At 44.1% G+C, this 25150-nt stretch overlaps 1 protein-coding gene across 1 annotated transcript in view; it reads left to right on the forward strand.

The window, feature by feature from the left end:
* The window catches only part of ALDH1A2 (aldehyde dehydrogenase 1 family member A2), a 145127-nt gene that overhangs the window by 51603 nt on the left and 68374 nt on the right, over positions 1 to 25150 (forward strand). Inside the window, exons 2-4 of the mRNA XM_069222097.1 lie at positions 6069 to 6173; positions 7408 to 7548; positions 9374 to 9503. Coding sequence (XP_069078198.1) covers positions 6069 to 6173; positions 7408 to 7548; positions 9374 to 9503 — 376 coding nt within the window. The remainder of the gene's footprint in view (positions 1 to 6068; positions 6174 to 7407; positions 7549 to 9373; positions 9504 to 25150) is intronic.

The following is a 25150-nucleotide window of genomic DNA, read 5'->3' on the forward strand; positions in this document are numbered from 1 at the left end:
GAAAAAAAGTATGCAACTTTTTGCCTCTCAGAACCCGCAGTGCATCACATGAAGAAGATAGTCTTAGATAAGTCAGACATTACTTACCCGTACCGTAGCATGCCATTTTCTCCTGCCCAGGTGGCCACAAAAACTTACAAACAATACAAGCGTTATTCAGTCTTTTTCAGGACTCACATTTTGTTCCTATAAATATAAAACTCGTATGTGATCTCTTTCAGCCCTCTCTATTCTCACTCATGGTTCACCCTACAGAAGACATGTCTTACTTTTAGCCTGGAATGTGAAATGTTTGTCGCCACACACGATATTGTAGATACAGAAGGTTTTTCTCTTAATAACAATCCCACGTCACGCTGTGATTTATAAACCAAGCTTGTTTAAATTACAGAAGGGATGGGTTCACCATAAAATGGTGGAAGGTAATTTTGTCTGCACACCTAAAAATATGAGGTGCCGGGAACAGTCTGGTTGCATCTGCATCGACTATCAATTCAAGTGGAGCTTTTTGACAAGCACAGGGATCAGGAGTAAAAAATGCTGGACATGTTTAAAAAAAAACAAATGGCATGCACTTCGGTATCAGCTGTTCAGCTGTTTGGTGCATCCAGATATTGGATCATAAGCGGATCACGTTCCTCTCGGTCTCACAGTCCTAGAGCTGTGAAATACACATCTGTTGTGTGAATGCCAAGCTAACAACCATGTAATGCGGGCTGCTGACAATCAAGGCATCTGCCCATGCGCTGCTGTTTCGTGCGTTTTGCACATGCTTACTTCCCTGCAGTACAAGTACAACTAGGCCCACCAGTACTGGGCATTCCTTGGTATCATGATGTCTGCAGGAAACAGACGTTGCTTTTAAAAGTAAAGCACTGCACAGCAATGCTTGACATTCTCTGGGATTAAAGGTGTGGCTGCTTTTTGATCTTTTCAAAGCTGCAGTTTAGAGCATTGCGAACATTAACACATTGTAGGTCTGCAGAAGGTTGACAAAAGTTTGGAGGGTGCCCAGAACCATAAAGATGGTGCAACAGACCTGCCAACTCACATGGTGCCGCCATGTGCCACATGAAATCAGCTCGCTTCATACAGTCTGAAGCTGAATAACCAATGTCACAGGGTGACCGCGCGGTGAGTAGTAAAACCTTGGTGGTTTTCCTGCGTGTGTGTGGAGGTTCTGCACAACTGTCATCCCCATGATCAACAGCATCAGAAGAGTGTAAATTTTTTGGGGGAAGGTACAAGGATGTGTGGGGACAGTGCCTTCTCACCATGGTCCTATCCTCTCTGAAGCTGACTGGGCTCAAAGCCCAGGCTCTTCTCCTAGCTATGCCATCTACAATAACCGTCCCCTCCTCACGCAATAAAATTATATTTTCAAGGTCGTAAGGTGTGGTCCAGACGCTGCTAGAAACATAAAAAAGGCATGTAGCAGATTAAATGAGGAGAAGGGTCGATATACTATAGATAGGCATCACAGGCACAGGAATACAGCACATTGCAACAGTGGCATGGTGTTAGAACAAGGGTTTTCAGTGGAAAAAAGGAGTTACAATTATTTGCACCGTATACGTAAGCCCTACTCAAGCTAGGGCCTGCGTTATCTACAGAGGGTAGTACTGCTATTTTTGCCAACCAAGAATCTCCTGTCAGCTACCACACCTACTATTCGTCTTTTTAAATTCAGAAATATAGAGGAGAAAGGTCTTCATATTACAAGGGCCAGCATCCCACGATTGCTTCCAGATTGCCTCTGACATAAGAAACTAGCCTCTCGATCTTTGACAAAGTCCCGAAAATAGAGCTAGAGTTGTTCTAGTAAATGTTTGGTTCGCTAAAAGGCCGAAAAACTCAAGCCATTCAGCTACTTCAGTCTTGTTCTTTTGCACAGACTGACTGCCATACTGACATATTAGCTCTACCCCCACATCAGCTGAAGCAAAGGTTCGCATTCTAATTATTAATCATTTATTTTTTATTCTACATCTAATCTAAATAGAATATGGAACTCTAAGAATGCACCAGTAAAAAGCAGGCATATAGCCTGAATGGAGGAGATACTGGAATCATCCCACGAGTAATGATTCACAGAGGTGTCCTATACCCAGTGCTTAATTTGGTATGGTGTTTGAAGTTGGTGCTCACCGGCACTCATGTTTGGGTGCTGGCACCTATATTTTTTTTTTACCTTAACAGACTTTCAAGAGAGGGAAAACACAAAACAGGGAAAGAAAGAGATGTCTAAAGAAAGATGAAAAAAACGACAGAAAAACAGTGACAAAGGGCAAAGCAAAGATGAAAAATAACTTGCAAGAGTGAGACAAAAAGGCAGGGAGTGAAAGGTGATGGGTTAACGAGACATGAGGTGAATCATGACTAGGCAGCTTTGGTATTCGGCACTCTGACCTTCCATAGCCCCGGCTGCAAACTTCCTTTAAACCCGGCACTTATTCGTTTATAAACTAAGCACTGGCTGTCCCTGCATTACTTTAAGACAGTACAAATCAGAGAGCTAGTAGAGAACCCAATTCACCATTCACCTGGCCAGGCTGAACAGAATTCTGTAGAGTCTGCATGTGTAGCTGTAGACCAATGGCTTCAGCATGCGTATACGAAGGTCTATTCCTTGATGCCCACTACTAGAAAGAGCCCTCCAGAATATATCCAGGAACATAAAGAGCCCATACAAGACTATTTATGAGCTATAGAGCCAAATCCAAACACACTTTAGATTTAGCCTATGTTCATGATGGCCTGAGCTATGCCGCAGTTTTCAGACAGTCACAAAAGATACAGGCAGACGCTTTCCATGCTGGGGTGCATCATGATTGCATTTGGAATGTGGTAATGCCACAATAATCTGAATCAGCAAAAATGTTAAAAGTGCAACATCTGTTTGCAGCACATTTAACACTAATTTGCACATCAGAATTACTCTAATTGATCACCCCCTTGGTCGGTAATGGGGGGATCGTTTTAAGATGTAAGCGGTTTTACAGGTAAATGGATGTTAGAAGCGCATGTTTTTAGCTTTGTATATAACTTCATTTTTTTTTACTTATTGTATTTTGTGCTTGCTCGTATGGTTTTAATTAACCGGAAAAAGCAGTTTTTTGACTTAGACTTTACTCTAAATGTGTGCCTGAGTTTAGGTCTAGAGACCACGAACCACCTGTCGATGTGCCATTTGGGGTTTTATTAAGGTATCTGAGACATCCAGGATACGTACTTATTTTCGCAGATATATATAGCACGTACCGACCAGAATGTGTTGCAAGACGCTTTACAAAAATGCAATGGTGACCCATTATTAAAGGAATATAAATAAAGATACAAAGAATAGACAATGGCAACAATGGGTTCCGTACAAAGGCTAACAGCTAACAGACATAACCTCACATTGTTCAGCTACATGCAGTGCATTCTACACATACTCAATATGTGTGTGCAACAGATGTGTTGTTTCTTACTGTGTCCCTAAGTGGTTGTGAAGAGATTTTGGCAGAGAGAGGTGCTCTCAACAACGGCTGACATGATAAATCTACCTTCGAGGCGTGGAGCGGATTAGGAAGAACGCAAAGCAAACCTGCAAAGTTTTTACTTAGAAATGGCCCTGCGGTGTACATTTAGCTATAGGAGGATGCAGTGGTTTGCAGGTAATACAGGAACAAGAGGAAAGCACCTTGCTAAGTGTGGAGGGAGCAGAAGCTGATTTTATTGTGTGACTGTCTTCCTACATTTCACTCATTTTGGGCCAGATGCAGGAAACAAATAGCTAGTCGCAAACGGCAAAAATTGCCGTTTGCGACTCACTAGTCGCGTTTCCCAATGCTGAAATGCATATTGCGAGTCGGTACCGACTCGCAATATGCATTTCCGAATCGCAAATAGGAAGGGGTGTTCCCTTCCTATTTGCGATTCTGAGTGGTATGCAATACCATTTGCGACCGCATATGCGGTCGCAAATGGTGTCGCAGTTACCATCCACTTCAAGTGGATGGTAACCCACTCGCAAATTGGAAGGGGTCCCCATGGGACCCCTTCCACTTTGTGAATGGACCCACAAATATTTTTTCAGGGTAGGTAGTGGTCCAAGGGACCACTACCTGCCCTGAAAAAAAAACGAAACTAAAGGTTTCTTTTTTTTTTTTAAGTGCAGCTCGTTTTCCTTTAAGGAAAACGGGCTACACTTTAAAAAAAAAAAAACTGCTTTATTTAAAGCAGTCACGAACATGGAGGTCTGCTGACGACAGCAGGCCTCCATGTTTGCGAGTGCCTAGACTCGCTATGCGGCTGCAATTAGCGACCCACCTCATGAATATTAATGAGGTGGGTCATTGCGACCCCATAGCGAGTCGCAGTCGGTGTCTGAGACACCGTACTGCATACCAATTTGCGAGTTGCAAATTGCGAGTCGCAGGGACTCGCAATTTGCAAGTCGCAAATTAGCATTTTGCTACATCTGGCCCTTTGTCTTTCCTTACACACATTTCTAGTCTGAGGTGTGTGCACAGAACACATTCAAGTGTACATCAAACAAGAATACAAGTGTGCTTTTTTAGGAAAAGTGCATATTCAGGTGCCAGCGCTTGGAAGATCATCGTGTGTAACTTCCTAGGTCAGGTATATAAATAAATATGAGACTGGTTAAGCTTTGGATTTATTTTTCCTGCATTTGTAGACACAGCGGTATATTATACCTGGATGTGCACAGTGACGGATAATATATGGAATTGCATGCCTAATATTAAATAAATATGAAAAATGCTAAATGGATGTCACACCTTTCTATGATTAAGGCAATGCTCTAGAAAGAGATGGTCCATATTAAACAATTTGCTCTATATGTAATACCATCATTGTATATGGCACAGACTAGTCATCACTGTTGCACAGCAGAAAAGCTCAGCCAATGACTGAGAATGAAGCTTGGAACTTGAGTGAAGGAAGCATGCATTTCTGTGGATTGGGCTCTCCTGCACCTACCAGTCTGGGCTACCCTTTTGTCCTGTAACACGATAGCCACACCACACCACACACACATTAATGACTTGGAAACACTTTCCACATGGGATCACAAAACAAAGACAACACCTTTCCAACTATACACCATAGATGGCATAGATGCACGTATACAGATAAACACTTCAGTACCACACATAGGAGCACTAGGTGTTATAGAAATGCTGCATTACAATACAATATATTGAACAAACAAATTATAACAATACTATCAGCATAGTTGTACTAGTCTGTTCAAGTGAGAGTCCCCCTTAAAATCATAGGCATCCTGTGCAATTTGTCATCTAAACTAGGGCCTCATTACAAGGCTGGTAGTCCGATTGCCACATTATGACCCTAGCGGTCGGTCCGCCAGGGGACCAGCTCACTGCCAGTAACAAGGTTCCCGACAGGGTGGCAGCAGTGTTGTTGTGTGAGTTCAGTGTCGCCATGCTGATCATGAGTCCAGTTTCCACCAGCCTTTCATGGTGGAGACCCCACCATAAAAAGGCTGGCGGAATCCCAGTGCTGGGAGCCACAGGGAGGCACCTGCACTGCTCATGACCATGTCATGGGCAGTAAAGGGGCCCCTCTGCCCAGCACCCTCTGAATTCACACTGCTATAGCAGACAGTGTGAATTCAGAGGGTGCTGGGAGCACCTTCTGTGCGACTACATTGGCCTTGGCTTCATAAGGAGCCGGGACCAATGCCGCTGCACTGTTTCCACTGGGCTGACCGGCAGAAACCTCTGATTTCAGAGGTTTCTGCCATTTTCCTCTCATGGGGGTGGTGGGTTGATGGTCAGCCCGCCAGCCACGCAATGAGTTCCCAAAAGTCCACCTAACCCTACTGGCAAAGTAGTCAACCACTTTTTTTAAAAAACATTTAACATGAATGTTATTTCACGCCAACATGCATAATTTCTCCTAATTGCCAGTCAAATGGGATAAGTAACATCTGTGAGAAGAACAATATGCTGATGTCATGCTATGGCAGTGGTGACTTTAAGATCGCTTTTGTGAAGGCTGATTTGACATTGTGTGTCTTACATTACTTTCCCTAGATATTCATCAACAATGAGTGGCAGAACTCAGAGAGCGGGAAAGTCTTCCCAGTGTACAATCCAGCAACGTCAGAACAGATCTGTGAAGTACAAGAAGCTGACAAGGTAAAGCCTCATTGTATAAAACATTATTGTATGAGTTGTCGAGAGGGCACAAGGGTGATTTATTTCTGGCAATAGCCCACGAGACAGTTCTAGTCAACTTTCACATTTTCTGATAGCTTGCTTTCCACAGAATCCTATTGTGGAATCTATTGACTTCGCAAAGGCAGGACAGTATATCTTAGTTGCTGGTGTTGTAGGCCATGGCGGAGAGGGACCACTTAAGACATTTCCTCTCCACCAGAGTTCATGGTACACATGTGCCTTCATCAATCCCAGGGAGTCTTAGTAGTGATCATCCTACTACTGGCAGGGCCACTCCTATTTAGTCGCACTGGCTTAAATAAAATAATGCCTCAAACAAAATGTAGATATTCAAAGTATTTTGGCATTTGGTGCCCCCTTACAGGTGACAACCCCCTGCATTGCAGGTTTTCACATGGCCAGGGGGTTATGTTACAGCCCTGGTGTATTTCTAGGCACCACTCCCTAATACTGGTGGGTAATGTAGATTCCAAACACCTTATGGATCCTCTGAGTCACACAGCTGCACCCTCCCACACATGCACAACTAAGATTAACAAACGTCTGGTCATAATTCTGGCAGAAGTCCACTGCTTCTGCCTGCTGTATAAACAGGCAAAGCCAGTGAATATGGGTATGTCAGGTAAAGGCAAGGAAATTAATGATGTACCAGCCAACATACAGACTAGCCTTCTCTAAATAATTTAGCGGTTAGTAAGATTCAGTTATAACATCCTTGTGTGAGTTTTCAAAGTTTCAGAATGATAAATTATAGCCTTAGAGCCCGCCATAGCGGGCTATACTGGCCACTGAAGGCCCGCTCTAGCGTTAAAGGCCCGAGCCGAAGGCGAGGGCCTATAACAAGGTAGCGGGACTTTAATTGCTGGTATAGCCCAGCCACAAAGGGCTATAAAACCATTAGAACATTCCTCCACTAGAGGGCAGAATGTTCTAATAAAACAAAGTCCTCATGGAGCCCGAGAGGACTGAAATCCTGTTGGGCTCCGTGAGGCATTTGTTCACAGCTGTTGCTGTGAACAAAGAACATTGGAATGTTGACCCTCCGGGCTTTTGCCAGTCAGTAAAAGCCCTGAGCACTCCATTGTCTCCAATGGAGCTTGCAACATTCCAGTGTTCTAATAAACGTTATAGTTGGTCATATTCATAATATGTGATAATATGTGGTTTTGCTTCATTTATGCCTCCATTTTAGGCCGATATAGACAAAGCAGTAAGGGCGGCACGGCTGGCCTTCTCTATCGGTTCAGTCTGGAGGAGAATGGATGCTTCGGAAAGGGGACGACTCTTGGGTAAACTGGCTGACCTGGTGGAGAGAGACTTGGCCATTCTTGCTGTAAGTAGTTTAACTGCAGAATATGCTTTTTAAGAATGTACGAGGTGGTCTTTTTAGATCTCAAACACACTTGAGGCTCCCACTGCCTACTTATGGGAGGGTTTGATTAGGTTGTATCTCTGTATTTTTGGTATGTGATGTAAGACCCAAATGTTTGTTTGTAGGTTCTAGCATAAAGAGCAGCTATTTATATATCCAGAAGTTGAGAAATGTAATAGAATACAGGTGTTTTATGTACCTTTGAACATTAAGAACGTTTTCTAGATCACAAGCTGTGGCAGATAGAATGTTTTAGTTTATATGGTGTTAGATAGAATAATCAGTTTTAGGTTCCATTAAAAGTTAAAGAAATGTGGCATTTTTTATATTCCAAATATTGAAACGTTAGTTCTAACCATTGTAATTTTCATGTGACACCCCCATCTCCATATCAACTGGAATTAAGTTTTTCATCCTAAATATTAATTATTTTTGTTATCGTAGTATATTATGCACATTAGTCCAAGCAAATTGAAAATCAGATTTAGTTCACAGTCAACTTGATTTATGATGGTATCAATTTGATTTTAGAGTTTCCTTCTATATTTCTTATTGTGTAATAAGTAATGTGATAGTTGAGTACAAGGTGTAGGACGTTTGAGGCAATATGAGACTACAAAGAAAACTAAGTAGTAAACTCACAGGTATGAGGATGTCCCCGTAGAAAAGATAGAAGAGGTAGGATTATAGCATTTTGTAGTACTTTTAGCAGTATTATTTTAGAACTATTAATAATACTATAAAGTTCCGTTTGGGAATAGGGCCCATAATAGTTAAATAGATTGTAGCTAATGAGTTACGCATGGGTCTGGCATGGCCACATTTGATGTCCTGAAAAGTCTTCAAAGCCTGAAACATTTTCTGACATAGGCCATTTTCTTTAAAAGGCCAAACAAGTGTAGTCTTTTGAGCTTACTCTAGGACACTGTTTTCAACCTGCTATGCCGTACATTGCAAACCCCCTGCAAATTACTTTCAGCATCACAGACACAAACAAGAGGTATTTACAGCTAAGAAAGCCATGACATAAAACTATGATTTCACAAGAAATGTCCCATTGCTTGGAGCCTCCTGGTTGTCTTGATCCTCCCTACTTCCAAGACCAAATGGCAGCTACAGCATATGTTGCATCAACTCTTCTAGTGCCTGTAGTACAGCTTACAGTACTTAAACCCTTGTTTGAGTGGTCTTTGATGAAACCTTATTTTACACCATCTATTTATGTTAATGGTGAAATCCAGGCCTAGCTTTACAAAACAGTGTTATTATTTTGTATAGAAGGGTAGTACAGGTACTTTGGGGAAGATCTCATTCGAATCTGGGGAAATGCATCCAAATTGTCACAGTAATTGATTCCTTATGAACCTTTACCTGCCCTGGAACATCACGGTCTAATTGCAACAGAAAAGGATCCAGTAAAAACATGTAATATGATGAGATGAGTAATGTCACTGATTCACACATCTGAGACCTTTAACTTTGTAGTTTCACAACTCATTCTAACTGCTCAACTTAAGCTTTTTTAACTGGCTTCCAGTTCAAATAAACTACTAACCTTTGTATAATCCTTCACTTTTTAACACCATTAGAATGCTAATGAATTGCAATGGATATCAATTTAATGTGCCTGCAGTGCCACACGGTGTAGTGGCCAACCACAAGACTGGACTTGGTTTCAGGATGGGTCAGGGAGAGAGGGCATGTTAAACTGAAAGAGGATGTAATGCAAGAAAGGAAACATTGCCCTTTGTTAAGCTTATGGTCTTCTCTCTGATGTATCTTTTAGACTATTGAATCTCTCGACAATGGCAAGCCATTTCTGCAGGCTTTCTACGTAGACCTCCAGGGAGTCATAAAGACGCTAAGATATTATGCTGGCTGGGCAGACAAGATTCATGGGATAACCATTCCAGCAGGTGAGTTTTAATGATTTACTGTTGAGAACTTAAGTATTTCCTATTTAAAATATGCGTGATGTGTGTCATTTATGGGGTACTCGCACATTCACTTTTCCACAAATCACTCTCACACCAACCTCCATAAAAACTTTTATATTTTATATCAGTAACATAGCACCTTTGAATAGGATGGCAATCTGCGTGAGATAATGACTTAGATCCCTCCATTTCTTTGGAATTACGAGACAATGGAGACTTACATGCACATAGTTGCCTGACAGCCAAGAAAGCAATGTCTTAGAGAGACAAAGAACCTAATGGGTTGCAATACTATGAATTTTATTTTGCAGTGATATTTATTTTTATTCACACATTTTTTTTCTGTGGTCTGATATGCCTGACTGTGCAAAAATCTGTTTTTGTTATTGTTCTTTGAAAACATTTTTGTCATATTAGGTGCTCATTCACCACCGCATCTTGGCGCTATGAGCAGAGACAGATTAGTAAAAAGCAGAAAAGGGTAAGAAAAGATGCAGGCAGGTCTGCAAATTCTAACATGAAGAGTAGTTTGCCCTGCTGTCTTAAAAGCTTGCAAATTACGAATACATTGGATATTGAGAGGTAGCACATTTCAAGTTTAAGCCCCTGAACAAGAAATGGTCTTCCTTCTGCTTGTTGCCTCCTAATACGAGGATCTTTCAGCAGGAGTGAGTTGATAGCTCGGAGGCTCCTACTGGGAACATAGGGGGATAGTAAGAAATAATGGGACCTGTGTACCAGGTAAGCTACTTTAAGAGCAACCCTCCTGCTTACTGTCAACCATCCTAACCTGTCTTTGGCTGTTGAAATATTATCACATTTTTTCTGTTTTTTCTAACAGCCATGCTTTGTAGTCAATTAAGGTTTTCTAGGGCACTACAAAGCAACCCCATATAGATGGCATCACAGTAATCAGAAAGGGATTGATTACCAATCGATGGCCAAACCTTTCTTTCCGGAGGAAAGGGCATATTTTTATAGAGATTTAAGAAAAACAATTTCCATTCAGCATCAACATTAACATGTTGCAACCCATACGGATAGAGGAGGTCCATCAAGCTATTGTTCAGATGGCCCAGGGCAAATCCCCTGGTACCGATGGCTTCCCTGTGGAATACTGTGTCACTTACAGATAAACCCTAGCCCCAGACTACTAGAGATTTACAGTGAGGCAAATGACCGCTGAGTAATCCCAGGATCCCTGCGTGAGGCTCTCATTGTAGTGCTGCCAAAACCAGGAAGGGACCCCTTGAAGTGAGCTCTTAGCAATGTTAAACACTGACAATAAAATACTAAGCAAGATTCTAGCCAACAGACTGATTCCGGTGCTTAGTACCCTGGTACATTCAGACCAATATGGGTTTGTGCCGCAATGGGCAACATCCTCCAATATTAGTTGTCTTTGTTATATTATGGAAGCTACTGCCAGTGGGGGGCTGATTTTCCAGTGGCGGTTTCAATGGATTTCAGAAACGCATATGACAAGCTTAGCTAGTCTTATTTGCTGCTGGTGTTGGAGGCATTTGTGCGGGCCCTGGTTTCCTTCGGTGGGTCTAGGCACTATATACCGCCCTACCGGCAAGGGGAACAAGACAGGGATGTTTCCTTTCCCTGGTGCTTTTTTGCACTAAATATAGAGCCGCTGGCTGTCCAGTTACGCACCAGGGGCCCGAAATGGGGCATTAAGGTTGGGATGGACTGGCACACAATGTCTCTGTATGCGGATGATGTCTTTTTCTACTTAAGAGACCACGCACATACCCTACTGGCCCTTTATAACTTGCTGGATCTCTTTGGTGATATGACAGACCTCAGGGTTAAATGGAGAAAGTCCTGCATTGCATCAAATTGAACCTGAGCGACGTGGTGCATCGGTGGGGGAGTGGCTCCCTTGTAACATAGAAACTTTCCTTTACCTAGGGGTGAATGTATATCATACAGAGAAAGACTTACTCAATGGCAACTATGGTAAGAGTCATTCTGTCAATCCCTTCAATTTTGGATGTGGCTACCCCTCTCACCAATGGGTAGAGCATCCGTAGCAAAAATGCTTGTTCTTCTTAGGCTCCTATACTTTTTTGCTACCTTACCGGTCATCCCACTGCAAACCCTTTTTGATGATCTACGTGGTCTGGAGTCCAACCTCATCTGGAGTTCTGGCCGGAAATGAACTTCGTTCCCCATGCTCCAGTACCCCATGCTTGAAGAGGGGCTTGCGATCCCTGACCTAAAGCTCTATTTTGCAGTGGCTCAGCTGCAGTGGCCCATGAGGTGGCTGACTGATGAGACTGGGGAGGGTCGATATGTCAGGGTGGACTTAAAATATATGAATATATTAGACTGACTGCTTTCACAAAGAGGCCCCACTAAAAGAATGGGTAAGCTTATGTGTGTAGCCAAACTTATATGGGCATGTAATACGCAGCCCCGCCGCACGCGGATGCCCTATGCACTGCAGTTACTCCTTTGGAGCCTACCTGCTCTTAAAACCTATGGCTCATGACACCTCCCATGGTGTGATGTGGGGAATACTCAACTTGGGGATTTATATAGTGAGGGTGTGCTACTCTCCTTCCAGGGCCTAAGGAATCTCTACAGGTTGGGTCCTTGCTTCTTTCTGACTTATAATGGCATTGTGGCTAAGATTGGGGGGTGTGGTCCCTGGGGCAGGCTGAGCCACTCCTACACATGGGATTGCATTGCTTCTTAACACATGGACAGGGCCACCGGGTGGAATCAGCATTATACCCCAACCTACTGCTGGGCCGTGCAACTCTCCAGACCCGTGAAAAGCCCAAATGGGATAAATGGCTAGGTACAGTTTTGACAACCAAGCAGTGGACTATGGCTCTGGAAAGTGTAAAATGCCATTTCCCACAACGCCCGCCTGAAATTTACACAATTCAACTATCTTCACCGAATTTACCTCACTCCCCACCTTCTCCACAAAATGTTTCTAGATGTGTCTCCGGTCTGCCCTCGCTGTGGACATGCAGATGCTACATTTATGCATATGGTGTGGGAATGCCCTCCATTGTTGCGTATTTGGACTCAGGTATTGGAACAGGTATCAACGATAATTGATGTGCAGTTACCATTAGATCTCCTCCTTTGTCTTCTGGGAATTATGGAAACGCACCAAGCGTAATAAATACTATTTAAAGCTTGTTGATCCGGCCATAACTTTATTTAAATGCCTCATCACTATGGCTTAGAAGGCCCATCACCCACCCACATTTCGCTGTTGGCTCCAAGTGACTCATAAATAGGCCCTGCGGAGGCGGACACCATGACACGTGATCGCCAGCTGCGGGCCGGCAGTGGGGCTGCTACACTCTTGGACACTTATGTGCTCAAACGGTTCGATAAGCTGCCTTGGGACCACAGACTTACACATATACAGAGACATGTTGGGTCAGTATGGGGATATAGGCTGCCCCTTGATGGGGATAGTGTCCTCAACCCCCCTGCCCACCCCCAGAGTTGCCCAGGGCGACATTGGACGCTGAGAATTTCTGTTATTTGTTTCTTATTGAGTTATTTGCATTATTATCTGGGCATCATGACCACTCTTCTACAGGACTTCATGCACTGAGGTAATTTGAGGTAGTATCCCCATATGCAACATGCCCCTGTCTTTAATGGGTGATTTTCTGATTGAACACAATCCCAGGATACGAAGGAAACCCTATACGACCCAGTATTTTGAGATTGTACTTTCTACTGCATTCTGCAGTATATGTAATATCTTATATACAAATGCCAATAAAGAAATTAAAAGAAAATCAACATTAACAGGTTATTATGTAGGGTGTGCTGCTTGCTGTTTCTGAAATGAACCACCATTTTCGCAAGTCCAAAAAGTGACATGCTTATTCAAGTATTTATCACGCTCTCAAAACGATTAAGCAGAGTGGTTTCTTTAAAAAGTGCAAAACTGTTGATCGCAAACAGCAGAACACCATTATTACTGCATACATTGATGGTGTAATCTGCAGTGCTTAATTTGTAAATAAAAACGTGCCGGTGCCCAAAGCCCTCCTCTTAAACACGCGGCTGGTGCATTTAAATGTGGGACCACGGAATACTGAGGCAGCGTAATCCTGAAGCCATCTCGGGCCTCTTAATCAATTGATAGCCACTCCCTGCCCCTTCAGCTCACTCTTGCGGATTTCTGCTTTCTCCCTTTGTGATGCTTTTTCGTTTTTCTCTTCCTCCATCTTTCCCATATGTGTCTTTTGCTGCACTGGTAACAACAAGCACAAATTAAGCACTGGTAATCTGCTTTCTCTTTTATTCTCGTCATTGCCAAAGGTATACAGGCGGTTTTCCAACAGTAGCAGCAGCTTGGAAGGATTTTGGATTTGACACTTCCTTTGTCATCCGGGATACATTCTGTTTCAGAATGAAGACTTGCTTGGACAGTTCAGGCTTTCTATAGCTATCCTAACTGCTGTTGGACCACCTTATTTGCTTATAAAGAACTGGCATGACTCGCCGCCATTTGATTTTACTGAATCACTGCCACAGTTTCTACAACTTTCTTTATCAGTTCATCCCGCTTTTTTTAGGTGTAATGCTAGACCCTTCGCTCAAGTTTAAATCCTGAACCACGGGATATCTAAAGACCTATCTCAGTTACTCATGGGTATCTCCTCATTGTAATACTAAGTCACATTGTTAATTTATCATTAGAGGGACTGCCACTAAAAATTCCTTTACAATGAAAATTAACTTCATCTACCCATCTAAACATCTAAACGTACCCTAACACAAATCCAAATTCAAACCGTAACCCCTGCCATGAACCTAATACTATCCTTAACATTATCCATAACTCTAAACTAGGCACTAACCCAAACCCAAACTATAAATCAGACCTTAGCCCCAACCGTATTGCTAATGTTATACTTACCACTACCGCTAACTCTAAATAAGACACTAATACTAACTATAATCCTATCTCTAATTGTCTATGATTTTCACCCTTCCTGTAACCCAAACCCTATCCTTAAACTAAGCCCTAAACCTAGCTCTTTCTTTGCACCTAACCCGTAAATTGAATCATAACTAGTGGTGGCTCCCGAAAATGTCAGGAAAATTAAGTGACAGTATTCGTTTTTGCAAAACACTTTTTGAGTTATCTTGAGTGAAAATTGAACTTGAAGGCCTACTTTGCTTTAAAAAGTCACTCAAAAAATGTTATTTTTATTGCAAATTTCACATAACGCAAAATTCCTAAAATTACACACATTTGGAACTAGTCATAAAAATTCACCCATGCCATACCATAACCCTAACTTTATCCCTTACATTAATCCGAATTGTATCCCTTCACTATATGATTTGCTCTTAACAACATTTCTCTCTAGTGCTTCGTTTATAGATATTTTATTCTGCACAGATTGTTCTGTACTGATGTAATAGTTGACACAAAATGGTTCACCAGCCACAATGGAATCATATTTAATGAGACCTCCGAGAAAACAATTATAAACAATATTAATATAGGGAATTGTATATGTTGAGCATTATGTCATAAGTTGGTTCTCTGAGCATTGACTCAATTTGGTACCTGCAGGTGACCTGCACTCGGCTTACATCTGTTCCTGTTCCCTAGACACCACGGGTTACATGGAAGGCATATGCAAATAATGGGAGTTGAGTTTTTATTTCACACCCCTAACAAATGTAACTTGACAAAGCAGCTGTTTCATTACAATGGGCTCTACGTTTTTGATCTGATTTACCTTTTTATTGCCTGCCAGGAATCAATAAAGGGACTCCAGGTAGTCGTGAACGTATTTAGGGAGGAGGATATATCAACTATGAGAGCAGCCATCTCCACAGCCGTAAATCCCACTCGTGGAGGAGAAATGGGAGCATCAAGGCAAAGTGACCATGTAAATCTGGGACTGCCTGCAAACATGTACGTTTGTTGACGTGCCCAAACTCCATTCCTCCCCTTTTTGCCCAGAATAGGTGTTATAAATTTACTGCAGCACTCTGCTGGCGTAAGTCCTCTTTCAGGGTGGGAAGGGAAATGGAACAGACCCACATTTGGAGCAGGAGAGAAGTTAAATATATACATATATATATATATATATATATATATATATACATACACACACACACCCATATATATATATATTATCATGAATAAGACTGTTGCCGAAACGCGTTGGATGTTTGTGCTGTAATAAATTGAATTGCACTTTGGAGGTGTCCTGGGTCTCCTGTTACGTGAAGGAGTGTTGGAAGCTATATATATATATATATAGTTTTTTTCACAGACAAAAGAAAGGCTAAAGAAACGTTATAGTTAAATGAAATGTTCAGTAACAACATATTATTTTGATGTACAAACAAAAACGCAGAACTTCACCAGTTATAGATATCTCACCTAACTATAACTCGTGCCCCTGCCATGCACAGTTTTCCCATCAATAATTTTATTGCTAATTTTGGAGTGATATTATCAATAATGTCATATCAGATGTTATGAGTGATGTAATATATGGGGTAATTAGCAGTGCATGGCGAGGGTGCAAGTTATACTTACCTTAGGGCATATATATGAATTACCTTACTCAGTACTGCTGTTCTCTATATAAGTTTGCTCACTTCCAAATGCAAATGTATATATATATTTACTGATTTTTATTTACATCTTGTGTTATGCTTTTGTTGTCCTATTCTACTGCACTTCACTACTTCACTTCTAAATTTTCATTTAATTAATACTTAAAAATCCATGGATACATTTGAATTCAGATAGTTCTGTTGCATGTCACAGTAGGCCTGGAGACGGGCACAATTTTTTTTCAACCTTAGCCTGTACCGAAGCTGAGTAATGAGTTAATATCACCAACAAAAGATTGCAAACAAAGACAGCAAAGTGATACAGTGCCCTCTTTATTTGTTCATATGTCTAATTCAGCAAATTGGAAAAGCTCTCTGCATGAAGTTTCTGCGTCATCCACCAAAGGTTGACAGCTGGACACAGGATTTAGACCCATTTATGCTTGATGAAGAGAGCCATTGCAAGTAATGAGGACTTAAAAGAGCAGATTAACAGTTCAGTCACAAAGATGTTTTTGCCCCCAGACAAACTACTCTTTTGCCATTTAAGTACTCCCTTTCTGTTAGCAAACAAAAAAACACTTTTGAGGCCACTTGATCCAATCTTTAGTGATTTTGCAATAATTTGTAATAGTGCCTGAAGGCTGCTGTCTGCACGTGGCGGGGCAGATTTACTATTCTAACTTCAGTCCTACTATCATTAGGGAAAATGCATATATTTTGTGCTGACAAATTTATTATTCTAACTCCAGCCTAACAAACATAAGGGTTAAATGCTTATATTTGGTGGGGGAGGTGAGAGAGAGTTACTATTCTAATTCGAGTTCTCCTAACATACGAGAAAGGTGTTTCTATTTGGGGAAGGATAAGAGATTTACTATATTTACTGTTCTAGTTCCTGTCATACTAGAGTAAGAAAATTGGTTCTTTGGGTGTGGGGATGGGCTATACTATTTTAACCCCAGTCCTATTAACACTGGGGAAGTGCATATGTTTTTATTGGTCAGATTTACAATTCTAACTCCAGTTCCACAAAGGTTGTGGTAGGTGTCTATATTTGGGGAGAGGAGTCAGATTTACTATTCGAACTCCAGCCCTACTACCATTTTGTAAAAGCAAATATTTGTGGGCGGGGGGAAATTTAATATTCTCACTTCAGTCTTATTAATATTGAGGATGTACAATTTTAGGGGGGTGCAGTAGTGAAGTCTACTAACCTAATTACATTCCCACTAAAATTAGGGAAAGTGCTCTAATGGGGCTGAAAGAGTTTGAGATTTTGAATTCTAACTATAGCCCTCTTAACACTGGGCAAAGTGCATAAATTGGAGGCTGTCAGATTTGATGTGGGGAAGAGCATATATTTTGGGGTCAGGTATACTACTCTTCCTCTGCCCCACAAACATTTGCGAAAGGGCATGTATCAGGCAGGGGTGGAGGAGTGTGGGGGATGGAGGTTGGTAGACATAGAGGCTGGGGCCACATTGCATTTACTATTCTAATAGATTAATAAAACAGATTTACTATTATAAACCAGTGCCACAAACACTCTGAAATGTGCACATATTTAGGGGAGGGGTGTGATAGATTTAGTTTTCTAACCTCTCTATCTTTTGTCTGCTATCATTGGAGAAAATACAGATATTAGGATTCTGATCTACTATCCTAACTCAAATTAAGAACATTTGTAAAAAAGGGAGAATATGTACTATATACATTTAATTGACCATTTATCAAAAAAACTGAATGTGTGTTAATATGTATTAGACATTAAAATTATTAAAATGCATTATTAACATTTAACGTAAATTAAAATAATTTAAATTAAAGTTTAATATTAACCTAAACTCTCAATCCCAAACTACTATATTTAAATAAAGAAAAATCTTTCAATGGCAATATTCATTTAACATTAAATTGATATCACTTAAAACCCCTGATATGTATGTTTACTAATTTTCCTAATAATAACAAACTACACACCCAATTCCCACAAACAATATGCAACCCATTATCTTATTTTTTACAATGCATTAAAAATCATTACAATTAAATAACCATTTTAAAGTAAACACCAAATTACTAAATAATCTAAAAATTGCATTCATTAACTCTTTTAACTATAATTTTTTTATTTTTTTTATTTATTGAGCATTTTACAGTATAAAAAATACAACAAACAAACTTGCCAGTTATCATCATATTGTGTTACATATGGTATGCTATTAGGTGTCGAATAAATAGAACGTGTTACAATAGTCAACATGTCCGTATTAATAGAGATTACAAGCCTCTAGCCTGGACTCAATGGATCGGAGGGCCACAGTATTTTGCTTTAGCATGTAGATAGGGCGGTAGCGGAAGAAAACAGGGTTAGTAACCAAACACACTCTAGCGATATGGACACCACCCACATGATGTGAAAGGGGAGAAGTACAATATGACACCCACCGCCCCCCCCCCTCCCAGGGGTCATTCACTCGGAGCATCACTCCCCAACCTACTGTTCCGGTGTTCCCGAGCCCAGCTCACAAACGGGTCCCAGATGTCATGGGGTCTAGATGCAGCTGGCATTAACTCCCAGAATGTAGTTAACTGCGTGTGTCCGTAAGTCACATCAGCCAGCCAATCTCTCACCATAGGTACCCTCTGCCTACCCCAGTGGATTGCCACCCGTCGCTTAGCAAACAGTAGTAGTAGTGCATGCAGCCTGCGCATTGTTGGCGGAGTGTCCCTGACATATCCCAGAAGCCCAAGCAGAGGGGAGGGGACATCCGAGCGGCCCACTATCTGACCCACCGACACAAAGATCTGGGACCAATAACCCTTTAACCTTGGACAGGACCACGCTATATGTATAAAAGAGGCCGAGACAGACCCACATCGCCAACATTCATCTGTCTCCCTAAGCCTCATCTTTCTCAGGTTGATGGGGATTCTATAGAACCTATGCAAGAATTTAAAATGTATTAAACGCAGCTTGTAATTTGGCGAAAGCTCAGTAAGCTGCCCACAACAGAACTCCCACTGTTCCTCAGTAATCTCAGGCTGGAGCTCCTCATTCCAACACAGCATAGATTTAGGCGTCGCTTCCGGTGCCATGCTTTGCATATGGCGATAAATACGGGTTACCAGTTTTCGGGGGGAAGGGGAGCTCACCACCGCCTCCAAAGCTGTAAATACGGGTGGTGCGTCAGGGAAACTTTCAAATAGCGACCGGCACGCCGCACGTAGCCTGTGGTATAGAAATAGTTCAGAAAAAGGCGCTGTGCCTCCCTCTTCTGACGTCGGGGGAGGTATAAACTTACCATTGGGAAAAAGGTCTGCAAATGTGTGGAGGTGCATTTTGTCAATCAGATGACTAGCTATCCCATCAGCCACACAAGGCAGCAACGGGTTATGCAATAGCGGGAGCGATGGAGCATACAACAGTGGTACCCCGGCCCTCTTGCGCAATTCCTCCCATACCCACTGCAGCATCCTAGCCGTGTCTACGTCTGCTCTGGGGCGCCCTGCCTTAGCGCATATCGCCACTCCAATGGGAAGGGGCGCCACCACATCGCGCTCCACCGCCACGTGAGGCTGAAAAAGGACCGGGTGGGACCAAAAATGCAAGAAATGAGCCTGAGCACAGAGGGCGTACAGTTTTATATCTGGGGCACCTAGACCTCCCCATCGCAATGGCAGTGTTAGCGTGTCCCACGCCACTCTGGCCTGTCCACCTGCCCACACCAACTCCACCAGGCGTGAACGCAAAGTGGCAAAGAAGTGTGCCGTAAGCGGTATAGGTATGTTGACGAATAGGTAAAGGAATTTGGGTAACACTATCATTTTTGTTAGCGCAATCCGTCCAGTCAATGACAGAGGGAGGGAAGCCCATAATTTCACTTTCTCGCTCAGCCATAACATTGCTCTACCAAAGTTAAGGCCCCAAATCTCCTGAAGGTCCCGGCTAATCCAAATCCCCAGATACTTGACCCTTCCTGCCTCCCAACGCAAAGGATATTCAGAGCGCACTTCCGTGGTGGCGTTCGTGAGCAGAAAGATAACTGATTTGGACCAGTTGATGGAAATACCTGCGAAGCCCTCAAAGCAGACAAATTCCCACAAGATGGGATCCAAGTTGTCCGAAGGATTGGTAAGGTAAAGGGTCACATCATCAGCGTATAGTGACACCAGAAGGTTTCTAGAGCTGAATCCTATACCTCTTGCAGAATGATGTTGTCTAATCCTCGCTGCCAGCGGCTCCATAGCTATAACAAATAGTAGCGGGGACAAAGGGCAACCCTGTCTAGTACCACGCAAGACGGGGAAATGCTCAGACACCAGACCATTCACCCGCACTCTGCTGTAGGCACTGTATAGAGCAGGCGGATTTTCCTAATCAGCAACACACTGAACCCCATCCTCTCTAAAACACAGAATAAATATGGCCATTCAATTGTATCGAAGGCCTTAGTGGCATCCAAAAACACCACGGCCGCTCTAATCTCGGGGTGTAGGTGATGTAATGTAGCGAAGATCATTCGTAGGTTATGGGAGGTCGCTCTACCTGGTATAAAACCGGATTGGTCAGGGAGTGCGATCATCGGCAGCATTGGTGGCACCCGGTTCGCAATCAATTTGGCCAAAATGTTCACATCTACATTAATCAGAGATAATGGTCGGTATGAGTTTAGATCGTCAGCCGGTTTATCTGGCTTCAGCAGCGTGATAATCAGCGCTTCACGCATAGTGGCAGGCAACACCCCTCTTTCCAGGGCCTCTTCATACACCGCCAGCAACCTGGGCGACAGCTCATCTGCGTATGCCTTGTAGAAGGCTGTTGTCAGACCGTCAGGTCCCGGTGCCTTGTCAGGCGGTAGGCTCCTGATGACTTGTGCCACATCTCCGGCATCTATCGGGAGGTCCATATATTCTCTGTGGTTATTATTGAGCCATGCCAATGCAATGGAGTCCAGATAGGGCTCCAACCCCACTGGACATGTATCATGAGTGTTGGTATATAACCGAGAATAAAACTTGGAGAATGCTCCTACAATGTTCTCCCTGTCATGGAGCAGTTCGCCATCCGCTGTGCGTAGTTCATGGATATAAGTCGCGGGACGAGGCAGTCTAATCATATTTGCCAGGACCCTACCCGGTCTCCCTCCTTCTCCGTAACGCATCGCCTCCGCATATTTCCCTAGAAACTTGACCTCCCATAGCGCCACCTCCTCATATTCCAATAATTTGGTTTTCAACAGCCCCGCCACCTCTGACTCTCCAGCCTCCAAGAAAGTGCGCTCAAGACGTTTTATTTCAGTTTCCAGCCCCACCAGCGTGCCCCTTATCGCCCTTAATACACCTGCCTGTCGGGCTATACACTGGCCTCTAATGACGACCTTGAAGGCCTCCCACAGAGTTGCCTCTGTGTCCACCGATCCCTCATTGTGCTCAAAATAGTCAGTGATATCAGTCCGTATCTCCTCTCTGAATGCAGTATCAAGTAATGCCTGGGGTGGAAGCCGCCACGAGAAAGCCGGGAATGGACCCCCGGGAAGCAGCAACTTCAGCATGCAGGGTGCATGGTCTGACAGCGTGCGGGGCATATGCTCCGCCTGCACCGTCCACAACGCCACATCTCGCGACACTAGCCAGAAGTCAAGACGGGACCACGCGCCGCTATAGGCTGACATACAAGTGCCCTCCCTCAGGTCCTCATGCCTACCACGCCACACATCAACCAGCGCACCATCTAACATTATATCCCGCAGTGCAGAGCCCGCCAACGGATTTAAAGTGCGAGCCACTCCCTTCCTATCCACTCTGTCATCAAGTACTGCATTAAAATCGCCTCCCCATATAATTGTATCGCACCCAGTGGCTTTCACTTGTCCCCACAACTTATTAAAGAAACCTGGAGAGTCAGCGTTAGGCCCATACACAGCCACGAATATTACCGAAACACCACATATAACACCCTGTACCCAAACATATCGCCCCTCTGGGTCACACTGAACAACTCCCTCACGCCAGTCCAGCCCGCGGCGTATCAGTATTGCCACCCCCCGAGCATAGTTGGAGTAGATAGCCGAGTAAACTTGCCCCCATCTGGTGTGGCGCAGTCTTTGGGCAGGGGCGGTGTTCAGATGAGTTTCCTGCAATAGGCAGGCATCCACACCATGTCGTACCAAATAGGCATGTACCAACCTAGCCTTCCTGTGGTCGTTGAGCCCCCTAACATTCCAGGTGAGACAGTTGAAGGTTTTATCTACTCTTGACATTTCTCATACACATCATGTAGACAGTGACCCTACCTTACACTCAAGACACCACACAAATAGCATACAATAGATATTGGCAATAAACAACAAAATAACAACCCCATTCAGCCGCCCCCCACCCACTCCAACCCCCCAACCGGGTCGTAGATTAACCATCCCCATACTATCCCCCAAAAGACATTGTACTAAACAAGGGAACATTCCCGAGAGGGTGTGGCGATGCCAGCTACTTCCCCGTATGTAACGGGGTGGCCGGAAGAACTGCAGGGGAACCGAGCCGCACAAAACCTTATAATTTAGATCTATCTAAAATAGCAGATGACAGAGATTGAATCACAGGCTACACATATGCATCACCCCCTCAAGCAAATAGAGGACACATTTAAGTAAGAGTCATTCCCAAAGGATATAGTAGATTGGGCCCGCGTTTACTCATTGTCACTGAGCCTGCTATCCATTTTCTCCGCAGCCTCTCTTGATCTTTGTGCGGATTTGCGTCCCACATGTTTGGCAAACTTCATTGCTTCCTTGGCATCCGTGAATATGTGGGTAGACCCCTCAAAGGGCACCTTTAATTTGGCCGGGTAGAGAAGGGAATAAGGGACCTGCGCCTGTAGTAGAAATCGCTTAGCAGGTAGAAACCCCCGGCGGGCAGCCTGCACAGCCGGGGTGAAGTCGGGGTAAAAGGAGATGCTGTTGCCCCTGTGCGTGATGGAACCTCTCTGCCTTGCCAGTTTAAGGATCAAATCACGGTCTTGGTAGTTCAGGATTCTCGCAATTATAGGCCTGGGCGGCGCTCCAACAGGGGGTCTCTGGCCCAATGACCTATGTGCCCTCTCCACAGCAAACATCGCCGAGAGGTCAGGGTCAAATAATTCGTGTAGGAGTTCAGTAATGTATGTTTCCATCTTATTTATGGCAGTGGTCTCCGGGATCCCCGTGATACGTAGATTGTTACGCCGGGACCGCGCTTCCAAGTCTTCATTTTTGGCCTGTATTATTCCCAGCAGTTTGTCCATGTGTAGGAGCTGGTCCCTCGTTTCCACTTGAAACTCGTGACACTCAGTCTGGCGAGCCTCAAGCGTGTCTAACCTCGTCTCGTGAGTGGTCACCTGTGTTTTCACAGAGTCTAATTGATTGGTAAGATTGTCCAGTTTAGTGTCTATATTCCTGAGAATGGAACGCATCTCCAGCATCAATGTGCGCAAATCTTCACCCTGATCATCAGCGATTAAGTCGGGCCCCCCCGCCGCCTGGGGCCCCTGCTCCGGCTCTCCATGACGTGTAGAGCGCTTATTATCAAAGTTCAGCTTAGGCTGCTTAGCATCATGTTTCCCCATGGCAGCCAGATATTAACCGGGTCGCGCCGCGAGCTAAGAGCCGGGCCTACAGCCACCTCCACTTCCAAGCAGTCATAGCCGGGGACTTCTATCCCCCGCTTGGTGCTTACGCTGACTGATTCCTCACTTGTAAACCACTTAGTCGCCGCCAGCACCTCCACTGGGTTCCCATTAGACTGTTTCTCCACGGTAGACCAAAACCTTTGCCAGGATGTAATCAAGTGACCACTATATCCTCCATGACCACAAACCAATGGGGGGGGAGGCCCTTCATACACTCCCCGCACACGTAAGGCAACTGGCCCCGTCACAGCAGCGCCTGTCCCAACTGACCACCTTCAGCCTCCAGCCCAGCTGAGCCTGCTCATAGGATCCCAGTCTCCTCACCTCGGCATCCCTGGAGCATGCCAGTCACTGCTACCTCCACTGGTGCTCCAGTAGCCCTCACCCGTGCGCCCACGGTATCAGCGGGCCCCGTGTCAATGCCCAACCGCTCACAAGTTCTCGCACCGTCTCACTCTTAGGCCTGTGTTTTGGCTCCTAAATGTCATCCGCCACCTCCAGAATCCGCCGCCACTGCTCTCGCCGTAGGCCCAACGAAGGTATCCAGCGGGCCGCTTCCGTAAGACGGAGTGCAGCCCTGGTGTCGCTCATGCAACTTATTGGTTTAGGGGTTCCTTGTACCTGCTAGTGTCGGCTGCGCCGGCGGGCAGCGCCCTGACTTCTGAGCCGCCACCCTGCCGCGCAGCTCCAAAATCTCGGCTCCTAGGCTGCCCGGGGGCCGCCACAGCACACCGGCCCGCAGGATCACCCGGCCAGCTGTTGTCTGCGCCGGGATCCTCGACGTCCCGGCGCTGCTCTGTCTCGGGCCCCACCGCCAGTCCGCGCCCCGGGCCCGAGTCTCAGCGCTCCCAGTGGCGCTCCTCGGCAGGCGCCTCCGACGGGCCCGTCCGCAGGCCACGCGGTCCCCAGTTCCTCGTGGGCATTAGGGCATAAGCCTCTCGTATCTCCGCCCGTGCCCCACCGCCACCTGCAAGCTTTTTACCGGTCCTGGCAGCTACGGCTCGCCCTCAAGTGAAGGATAATTAAAGGATTACGTTCCGGCCGGCGGAGCTCACTCAAAGAGCGGCCATCTCGCTGCTCAGCAGGCCACGCCCCCCAACTCTTTTAACTATAATTAATTTCATATTAGTTTACTAAATGGATATATCACTGAAATAAAACACAACCCATACATTCCTCCCATAAAATCTACATCCCAAAAATAATAGAAAGTTATAAACAATACTTTGACATATGTAAAGTAATATATTTTAAAATGAATAATACCGTTAAATGCGTATTACATATACAATATTATGTTATATTAACGCTAGCCACCCAAACCCCCAATAAGCTCAACAACCTAAAAAACATGAAAATGTAAAATAATACGTAC

Source organism: Pleurodeles waltl, chromosome 3_1 (assembly GCF_031143425.1).
Source record: "Pleurodeles waltl isolate 20211129_DDA chromosome 3_1, aPleWal1.hap1.20221129, whole genome shotgun sequence".
In the NCBI taxonomy this organism is placed as follows: domain Eukaryota; kingdom Metazoa; phylum Chordata; class Amphibia; order Caudata; family Salamandridae; genus Pleurodeles; species Pleurodeles waltl.